We start from the raw sequence: 11159 nt of genomic DNA, 5'->3' as shown, positions 1-11159 counted from the left end.
TAGATAGCAGGCACAGAAACTGCTCACCATATTCCAAGTGTGATCTGACCAGTGTCTTATAAACCCTCACCTCCCCTTGGCCTTATTTCAAGGCTGAAAGCCCAGAGTATCTCAATTTTTTTTCACGCAATCCTGTTTCCTCATTTTAGGAATTAATCCCAACCCTATAGTCTACATTGCCTTTCAGGATGTCAGTCCTTTCTATCAAGTCACCAAGACTTGTGATAGATGCAGTGAAAACCAAAAGCTGCATAGAATTTAGAGATTAGTTTATGATTTGTCATCATTGTTCTTTTCCCCCTTTACACAGAATTTTCATGATTGTACTTGATTTTAATGTCAAGGACAACACAGTTTTGGAAGGTACTTCAAAATTACTTTTAATTCATACACTGACACATGTAAAAGATACACTTTCATTTATATAATTCCTTCCAATGTGCACAGCACATACATTACAATATTAAACATCAGCTGTATAAAACTACAGACTCATCCCAATGTGTTTAAAGTTTAAATATCACATGACAACTATATCAAGTAATACTTTAAAAACTCAATGGTTATACATCCCAAGGCATAAGTAATGGGCATGTGCAATACAATTGATCAATCCATCAATTTCTTATTGGTGACCCAATCATTGTAACAAGTGTCTGTTCAAAATGCTGTACTAACCTTGACCTTAACCAAAATAGCAGCATTGAAACACACTAATATACTTTTGTGCTGTATCTGATCCGGACTAACAACTATTTCATTCCCCTTTACCCTTGTGTTCAGAAAATGACATCAAACAATTTTGAATCTTGACATTAAATGCATTTGAGTAGCTGAAAGTATGCTTGCAAGTTGTGCAACAGCAAGGGGTTCAACTGCTATTTTTCAGATTAAATCAAAATGATGAGAGTTCGAAATGTAACGTATAATCAGTGTATTATCATAATGATAATTTGTATGAAAATAAAAAGTTTTAAACTATATATTCCTATAAAAACTAAACATTGAAATGAAAAGTTATACAAGTGCTAAAACCAAGACATCAATCCTTGATTTTTTTCTACAAAAATGTTGAGGTACAACATTTTCTCTTGCGTTTTTACATCCCCAATACCCTAACTCTCTATATTTTTATTCATTGTTGGTAAGTATACTTTTTCCTGTTACAAGATTCCTCCTTCCAGTGCATCAGTTCTGACCAGAATCCTAAGTTTTTAACTGATGTTTAAAGCCAAATAAATTATTAATCAAATGAAAGCTCCGCCCCCCCCCAAAAAAAACGACATTTATGCCTTAGGATGATGTGACAATGGTTCAGTTTATACATGTAGTATTGGAAGGAACGCATAACACCAGTAATTCAGTCACCAAACTTTCACAAACTAACCCCAGCGAGGTTAAAGCAGAGGACCAGAAATGGGTGCTTTAACATGCATACCTCGTAAATGCAGAAAGAGTTTGAACCTGGTCCTGGTAAGATTTTCCTCTATCATTGAATGTTTTGGTTCTGAGGAGCTTTCTTTTTCAAGGTCATTCCAGCTAAAAGATTTAGTAGCGTTAAAAGTTCTAGTAAGATGAGTAGCAGCTTATCAAAAGGAATGTTGAAAACTGAACTAATCGTTGTTATCGTCAATCCATATGTGTCATTTCGTGTTTATTTTTTGCCATCTTAGCAGCAATGAGAAGACCAGAAGACATTTTAACAAGGATTTTAGAGTTTCTGTCTGCAATTTATGGCAGCCCCCATCTGGTCCACGTAACCAGACCCCCGCATGATGGGATAACACTTGCTTTCTAATTTTTGCAAACTATGAAATAGTTTTGTTCACATATTTCCCTCCACCCTAAACAAGTTGTATGAATTAAGTGTGTTGCTGTTTTCTTCTGCTTGGAGAGCAGAGGTATAGTTTGAAAAATATATAAAGAAAATATAGGGTTACGCAATGACCATATAGTGTAGTCTAACAGCTGTCTGCAAATATTTTCACCATGATTATCCCTACTAAAAGTAAATCACTGGGTAAAGATAGCTCAAACGTGACAAGGCTCAACTAGGATGCAATAGACGCCCTACTGGCTACATATGGTAGCATGTTGATTTAGGATCACCAACAATATTTTAGGGGCAAATCCTCAGTCCGAAATTCTAATGCAGCTTCTGTGAGGAGACACTTTTATTCAGGGATCTTAAAATGAGGTAGATAATTCTTTGAGTTAAGGAATGGAAAACTATAAGAAAGCAGCCGTATGTACATCTCCTCAACAATACTGCTAGAATTAAAACCTGCTTAAGAGACATAGAAAATATCTTGGCTTCATTTTCAGAGTGGACTGATTTTGTTAAGTGTAATTAAGAGCTTGTGAAGTACACTAACAATACTTACATGGTCCCAATCCAATTCTCCTCTGAGATGCCATAAATAGGACAGATTTTTTTAAATTTAAAAGCGTATGGTAATTTATAATGCTAAAATGCTGAAGCTTGTAGGTAGGTTAAGAAAAGCTTCTGACCTGAAGATCTGACAAAGATTGACTGCAGGAGAGTTCAAAGTTCAGCAGCAGCAGATCTAAAAACAGATTTGTGGGTTAGTACTTCAACACTGTACTTTCCGTAGCAGAAGTGGATGGATTCCATTGAAATTACACAGCAACACTACACAAAGGAGGTCAGATACCAAGCATTGTTACCAGCAGACATATAAAAATTGACAGACTTAACCAAACGTCAAGGGTGAAGACTAAGACTTTATACTTTAAGAAATAACAATAAAAAAAAGCACATCACGGACCTCCATTAGACAAGATTAATTATAACAGTGCAAACACATTTTAGATAGGAATTCCATATCACCATCTTAAACAAATTATAACCACACATTTACAACAAATTCAAACACCCACTCACACACACACGCACACAATGTATCACTTATCTTTTGCCAGACAGAGAAATAATAAAAAGTTAGCAAAACTATAAATAAACTTTCTGAACAAAATATACAGATATAAATATTCAGTCACAATTAATTTAAATATATGATACACCTGTTCATCTTGCATAAAGCTTTTGTGAAAGTGCACCGACCGAGTTTTCGGCTTCATTCCTACAATATGTCTTCCCTCCTGAGGTAATTTCTGAAGAACGCCTCTCTCAGATTCTCGGCAGAAAATGTGTCATTGTCATGATGGGAGACACTCTGTTTCCCTTCTTCGTTTTGCCATTCTTGCTCAGCGCGATGTACATGCTGGGGTACGTTTTGGATTCGTAGGCATTGTAGTTATTGGGCAGGAGGATTTCGCTGAATTTGCATTCGTCATTGTAGTATGCCTGGAAGGTAAGAAGATAGCTCTGAGTGGGACTTTACATCTGCTGGATCCATTACCACAAGAACATGTATATTCTTTTATTCCAGAATTTGTAGAGCAGTGACCCATGAAGGTAACATGGCATGCTCCAAAAAGCTCAGGACATTTGCAATAAAATTTGAAGAGGTCACTTTTCTGGTTTGGGGAGAAAACCTCCCATCGAGTTTGTTTTCTTAATTACTTACCAATAGGTTAATATATTTTGTAATATTTATAGACTCTAGTTAGGACACATCTGGAGTATTGCATACAGTTCTGGTTTCCCCATTATAGGAAGGATGTTGAGGCTTTGGAGAGGGTGCAGAAGAGGTTTACCAGGATGCTTCCTGGATTAGAGGGCATAAGCTACAAGAGGTTAGAGAAACTTGGTTTGTTTCCTCTGGAACAGCAGAGGCAGAGGGGAGATCTGAAGAAATTTATAAGATTACGTGAGGCATAGATAATGTAGACAGACAATATCTTTTCCCCGGGGTTGAAATCTCTAATACCAGAGTGCAGTTATTTAAGATGAGTGGGGGTAACTTCAAAATAAATGCAAGGGGTAAGTTTTTACAGAGAGTGGTGAGTAATTGGAATGCATTGATGAGGCAGATACATCAGGGAGTTTGAAGTGTTGTTCAGATAGGCAAATGAATATGAGGAAAATGGAAGGAAGTGGACATGCAGGCATAAGTGATTAGTTCAGTTGGCCATTTGATTACTAATTTATTTGGTTCTGTGGAACATTGTGGCTGAAAAACCTGTTTCTGTGCTATGCTGTTCTATGTTCTCTGTTATAATAATGCATGCAACCCACCTGCAGTTTCTGGGATTTTGTACTGCCCCGCACCACAATGGATTTCAGTATTTGAAGGGATGTTGACATCGAGACAGAGAAGAAGCCTCGGCACATGATAATTGGGAGAGTAGGCTCAAAGGGCCAAATAGCCCCCTCCTGCTTCTATTTTCTATGCTCTGATGAGTGCCAGAAAGTTCGCACTAATTCTCTTAACTAAATTGATCATAAAAGGAAATATAGTGGGCATTCCCAGCCGCTTTTGGAAGTAGCCCCTGTTCCTAGCAGCCACTTGCGAACACAAAAGATTCTGTAGATGCTGGAAATCCAGAGCAACAGACACAAAAAGCTAGAAGAGATCAGCAAGTCAGGCAGCATCCATGGAGGGGAATAAACAGTCGGCATTAGGACAGGAATTCTGCCCCCTCCTCTCCAGTCCTGAGGAAACAGTTCTGGTCTGAAACACCAACTGTTTATTGCCCTCCACAGACGCTGCCTGACTTGCTGAGTTCTTCCAGCATTTTATGCATGTAGCAACTCGAGAAATAGTTAGCTCATTTTCAGACACCCCTATAACTGGCTCTAAATACTCATTTGTTTATCATTCTTCGCAGCTGATCTCTCCTGTGGTCTCTGGGAAAGCAATGTTCCTGCCAACATGCATGGCCAACATTCAGTGTCTATAAAACTTTACTGAAAGCTACCATTATTGTGTAAAACCCTCAGCACTGTTAACAATGTTAACACTGAAGTCCTCTCCTCTTATATTTACTGGGCTGTCCATAGGGAAATATCTGGTGAATGATTGCTGTACTTTTTCTAGTTATGATTATCATTTGTACCATTTACCTTCACCTTGGCAAGGAATTTTATTCCTCTCAGGTGTATATCTTAATAAACTAATCTGATCTGATGTAACATCCACATAACTTGGATCAAATAAAACACCAAACTTAAAAAAAAACTGCAATAGTAAAGAAGCCCCAAGTTGTTTGAATAGTTTTTCCTGCAGCAGGTAGATTTTCAGAAAGAGATGATTATAGACACAATTCTCCAGGGGAACAAGGCACTCTATATGTGGGAAGACTGTACAATATGGGTGGTCCACTTTGACAACTCCTATTTTACACTGGAGAGGACAGTAGATGCGTGTACTGGCTAGAAATGCAAAGAATGACATGCACTTGAAAGACGGACAAGCTGATCCTTGGCGGTAGAATTTATCTGTTTCATTCTCCACACACTCTCTTTCTCTCTCTCTAAAGAATATACAGCGTTCAAGAATGCAGTTTGTATCTAATGAAAATATTATGCACAATAGATTTTTAAAGTCGTAAGTACACCCACATTTCGCCAGCAAGCGATAGGAACATTTTAGCAGACTGAAGTAACAAAAAGTAACTCGTTGGTATAATTACCGATCCATAAAGTTTGCCTTTGCTATTCATGGCGACAAACAGCCCGCTTTTGACACCGAAAAGGGTGACGACCCCTCTTTCCACGGGCGAAATCTCCAAAAGGCCTGTGCAGAGAGGAGAAAAAAAGAGATGTCAAGCGCTTTTGCCGAGCTCACTGCGGAATCCTCCGGCAAACCACCGTGTTTGATCCCGCCATAACAATAGCCCATGATTAAAAGCTGCAGTAAACTTTGAATGCTGGTGGTTTTAATCATCATCTTGATCTTTAGCAGGTAAGAACACCTGATTCCGTCAGCACGTCTGAGGGTGAGCATGAGGGGGTTGGGAAGGAGAGAGAGAGAGACTCCATTTAAAATTTAAGACAGGTTAACACTTAACGCAGGAAAACGGCTGGTGCAGTGTCTTACACAGGTTAACTGGACAGGGAATATTCTTCATTACACGGGGACAGAAACACGGTGCATGTCCTGTCACTTTAAGGACAGAAAATGAGAACCAGCAGGGTCTAACAATTCCCCAGCAACATAAACAACAAGTATATCACACACTTCACAGTCCCGGTACAATCATTCAATACCCACGCTTTACAGATTAAGACCTATCACCAAAGGGCACTTGTTGCGTTCTGGCAAGCTATTTGTCTGAGATTTATCTCCATGTTTACACTAAAATAAAAATTGTTTGGTTATATCCTTTCCCCACCTGGTACGCCGTCTGCCGCTCAGTGAAAATGTTGATTACAAAAGAGAGGCAGAAGTCTGACATCTTATTTTGTGAATATACAGAGTGTCGCAGAGAGAAAAAAAAACATATCTTCTATAAATCCGTCTATAAATAAGCGCCGATAGATGTTCTGTCGGAGAGATTTCGCAGACAATACGGTGCAAACAACTAACGCACTTACTGTATTGATTCTCGTTATGTTTGCCGTTAATCCTACCGTCAGGCAATACTTGAAGATGAAATCCTATGCCGACGTTACAGTAAAGCCGTCGCAGTCGTTTGATACCCAGCAGATAGTCCGTCTCTCCGCTGATGGCCTTCCTCTCTCCGGGGATTCGAGACATGGAGCGGGACAAGAGCGTCTCCCACCTGCGTTCCAAGGTAGCATTGGGCTGGGCAGAGAGAGGAGCGCAGCGCACCAAACCAGATACAAGTCCAAGGACCAAGATTGGCAAGGAAGCCGATTGCATTGTTGCGTTGCAGAACATCCTGATCAACATGTGCACACGTGGTTGGGAATCTATTGCACTAAAAATACCTCGACTCTAGCTCCACTTTCTCGCTTTATTTTGGGCGCTCATTAAAAAAAAACAAATGCTCAAGGCGTAGATAAGCTCTTCTTTACATTGGAAGACTGCATTGGAAGCTTGCCAGAATCAGTTGCCTTTCAGGAAGTTTATTACAACTTGCAATCCGCTTTAAGTGCTCAACGTTGGAGTCAGGGCAAGATCTATCTGCAAAGTGTTCTTCCCCTGACAGTACAGCCATACCGACTACCCTCTGACCACGATATTTATATCCATCTACATGGTTACCTATTACATCATCACCTACCCCACTCATTCACTCCAAGTGATTGCATTCGCATCATCGTGAGATTCACGGGCCAATGATTTCACACTGAACAGACTTGTTTTGAAGTTATATTTTAAAACTTTGCATGTCGGAGAGATGCACGTGTAGAATGGGTGCGCGCGCCTCTGTGCAACAATATAGACAGACAGACTCTATAATTGTAATAAATAGCACGATCTATACAAATATTGCCCAATATACATAATATAGGCTACATGTTCATATTAGCCGAATACGTTTCATGCCAATGTTCCATGATACGTTCAATTCCCTGATTTACGAACTTATTTTATTAAGTTAGTCTTCAGGAGCGCCACGATGAATTATAGCTTACTTACCGTTGTTTGTACATATATGTATATAAGTGTACGCCAACTAGGACAGAAATTTAGGATAAAATATCGCACCCTAAATAGGCTCCTAATCGGTAAGCTGAGAGGAAGCCGCGTGTCCTGAAGTCTAACGATAGGGAGAATGTACCAAGCGAAGTTCAGGAGAAGCGCGGGGTTCACTGTATTCAGATAATACATTAAATTTTAAATTTTCCTTTTTATCGCAAAATAACTCTTAATCCGTGTACAGCAGTAGCGTGACATGCCAAGTTATTATAACAGAGAACATGGAAATTCGAGTTTTAAAATTTTGCCGTTATATGTATTACTTAAATGCGTTAAATTCGGATGTACAATTAAGAATACTTCAAATCATAAACAAGTTGGTGGAAAAGAAATGAATCATTTCCAAACTGTCTTATTTTGGTCAGCTTTCGATCAAATGCTTTAGAGATTTAGAAGAGATCCCCTCGCAGAATAACGTATTGAGTCGAATTTGTTTAAAAAGCACGCCAAATGTCAGTTTCTGCCTGACAAATGCATGCGCCGCCAGTATTTTAAAGTCAACAGGTGCCCAGATGTCAAATCGCTTGGACAAAACCGCGAGTGGACGCACAACGTATTAAAAGTGAGTCAGGCCCCTGTAACTCAGCGGTAATCTGCCTTGTTCACTTTAAATGCAGAACATTTGAAGAGCGACCTCCCGCTGCCCAGCCAGTGCCACGGGCAGGGCGACAACTCCGTGTAGGTGCGTAACGCAGTGACCTTCGCCAACTCGGATGCTGCGTCCTTGTCTTTTTTTAGTCCTGACACATCTATCAGCGAGATTTAGACGCGTCAAAGGGTCTCGGGGCATACACTAATTGACCGGTTTTCAGATTGGGATTTGGTGTAGTCACCGCTAATTTACACACGGGTCCCTTAACTTTCAAAGGCATGACGGCGAAATTTGACGCATAATTACCATTGTGGGTCCAGCACTCTAACTTAAAGTCACTTGCGTTTGTATTGGTTAGATTAAACATTGCGTATATTGTTCGGAAGTTAACCGAGGAGAAGCGCATATAGTTGTTTGAAAGAGTGCGTGTGCTAGTGGGGGGGGGGGGGACGGGACGCGGAAGGCTACGGAGTAAACAGAGTGGGGTTAATGATCCTTTCTAAAAATCTAGCACAAGCAAAGTGGGCAGAAGGGCCACCTTCTCTGTCGTGCCATTCCAAACCCTACCGGAGTGATTATAATCCTGTTCCATTCAATGTGTTGAGTGGACAAGGGTGGTACCAGCCTTGATATTCCGGGGAAAGTTATTAACTGATCCAGTGCTACCCCTGATTCCCACCTCAAAGCACCGCTCAGCCCCAGTGTGTTTCTCTTTGTTCCTTCTGCAAAGCTATGGAAACTCTTTTAGTAGATATTAGCCGCCAGTGGAAGATTCGCCTGACAACGTTTTCTCACGTTCACGACTGGCTGATTCCGTATAATATATTTTCATAAAAAAAAAACTCAGTTGACATGGTATACAGGCTAGACCAGGAATGTGGGCCTCTCTCCCGGTGGGCTAGAGTGGATTGCAACAACCCCCCTGGGAGACTGATTTAACCGTTCCACTCTCCCAACCCCGGGCTGTTATTTTATTATTATATTCCAACGCCATGCGTTTTGCATAAAAACCTTCATGTCTTCATTCAGTCGACTCATTTGCTCTGTCTGTATGAAACTGGTATCCTGTAGTGGACTTTAGGAATGATCAGAACTTGCTTGGAAATCGTAACGTTGCAGCGGGATTGATGCTGCGCGCACAGCCGGGCGCAGGAACACCAGACAGTAGTCACGTGAACGCCAGATAAAGGGTTGGATATGTCCCAACAGGTGTGGCCATCCCGGCAACTTGAGAGTGGATAATGCTGTAAGCAGATGGAGGTGAACGTAGGTTGGGTAGCAGCCCATGAATTATGAAATCTTCTCTTTACTTCCCCTGCCCTGGGAAAGCAGCCAAAGTAATCAAACCCTTCCCACTCGGCCATTCCCTTTTTTCCTCCCCTCAACCCTACCATCGGGCACAAGTTACACAAGCTTCAGAGCGTGTACCACCTAGGCTCAAAGACAGCTTCAGTCCTGCTGTTATAAGACTCTTGAAGGGATCTCTTGTAAGATAAATCTTACAATCCAAGAAATTCTGCTGATGCTCTAAATTTTGAGCAACACACCTAAAATGCTCCAGGGACTCAGCAGGTCAGGCAGCGTCTATGAAGGGAAATAAATTGCCCAATGTTTTATCCTAGACCCTGAGAGTCCTGGTGAAGGATCTCACTCCAAAAAGTCAACTGTTTCCCTCCATAGATGCTGTCTAACCTGCTGAGTTCCTCCAGCATTTTGCATGCGTATCTCCCAATCTGCTTCATCTTGGCCGTTGAACCTTATTTGTCTGCCTGAACTGCATTTTCTTTGTAATTGTAAAGATTACCTTTATCTAAAGAAATCATCATTGCCTCAAAACTAATCAGTAAACTCCAAGACCTACGCCTCAATATCCCTTTGGCAATTGGATCCTGGATTTCCTCACTTGTAGACTTCAAGCCCTTAACTCCTTGGAGACAGCAGTTAAGGGCCACACATCTAACATGTACTTGAATAGGGCTCTAAATGAAGTCCATGATTGGTCAAGTGAAGTCCATAATTGCAGCATTAATGAAATGAATGGATTTCTTGGAAAGAATAAGGAGAATTATGAAACTGTTGCATCACTGCCTGGTTTGAAAACGCCAATGTCCAGGAATGGAAAGTGAAGGATACAGCCCTGCCCGTCACAGGCAAAGCCCTCCCTGCCATTGAGCTGCAACAAGAAAGCAACATCCATCATCAAGGAACTCCACCATACAGGCCATGCTCTCTTCTTGCTTCTACCATTGGGCTGGAGGTACAGCAGCTTTAGGACCCTTGCAACTGGGTTCTGGAAGAGGTGCAACATCAGACTCCTGAACTGGCGTGAATAATTAACTCATTACAACTCTGAACTTATTCTACAACCTGCAGACTCATTTTCAAGAACTTTTCAACTCATGTTCTCAGTACTTTTTTTATTTGCATTTTCTTTGTTTCTGTATATTTTTCATAAATTCTATTGTATTTCTTTAATTTCCTGTAAATGTCTGGCCATTCTCCTCTGACCTCTCACATTAACAAGTTGTTTTTGTCCACAGCACTGCAGATTTTATTTTGCACCATTAGATTATGAGAACACTCAGTCCTCTTTTATTGTCATTTAGAAATGCATACATGCATTAAGAAATGATACAATGTTTCTCTGGAGTGATATCACAGAAAACAGGACAAACCAAAGACTAACACTGACAGAACCACATAATTATAACATATAGTTACAGCAGTGCAAAGCAATACCATAATTTGATGATGGACAGACCATGGGCACAGTAAATAAAGTCTCAAAGTTCTGAGTCGATCGACTCCTGAGTCCCCAGTAGCAGGCGGCAAAAGGGAGAAACTCCTTGCCATAAACCTCCGGGCACCGTCAACTTGCCAATGCCTTGGAAGCAGCCAAACACAGCCGACACTGAGTCCATCCGTCTGAAAACTTCGAGCTACCGACCAGCCTCTCCGATACAGCCTCCCAAGCGCCATCCTCTGCCGAGCACCTTTGACCTCTCCCTGGCCGCTGAAACACGCAAAGCCGA

General features: G+C 40.9%; 1 protein-coding gene across 1 annotated transcript; it reads right to left on the bottom strand.

Moving 5' to 3' along the window:
* Positions 1-501: 501 nt before the first annotated feature.
* Positions 502-7174, bottom strand: fgf4 (fibroblast growth factor 4). The gene is made up of 3 exons (XM_063063131.1): positions 6464-7174; positions 5560-5663; positions 502-3328 (listed from the first exon to the last, which is right to left on the bottom strand). Exons 1-3 carry the CDS (start codon positions 6780-6782, stop codon positions 3152-3154), a joined length of 600 nt encoding a protein of 199 aa, XP_062919201.1. The 5' UTR covers positions 6783-7174; the 3' UTR covers positions 502-3151.
* Between the last annotated feature and the right edge of the window lie 3985 nt (positions 7175-11159).

Source organism: Mobula hypostoma, chromosome 11 (genome assembly GCF_963921235.1).
Source record: "Mobula hypostoma chromosome 11, sMobHyp1.1, whole genome shotgun sequence".
Lineage (NCBI taxonomy): Eukaryota > Metazoa > Chordata > Chondrichthyes > Myliobatiformes > Myliobatidae > Mobula > Mobula hypostoma.
Note: the sequence above shows the minus strand (reverse complement) of the source record. Positions and strands in the feature narration are given on the sequence as shown.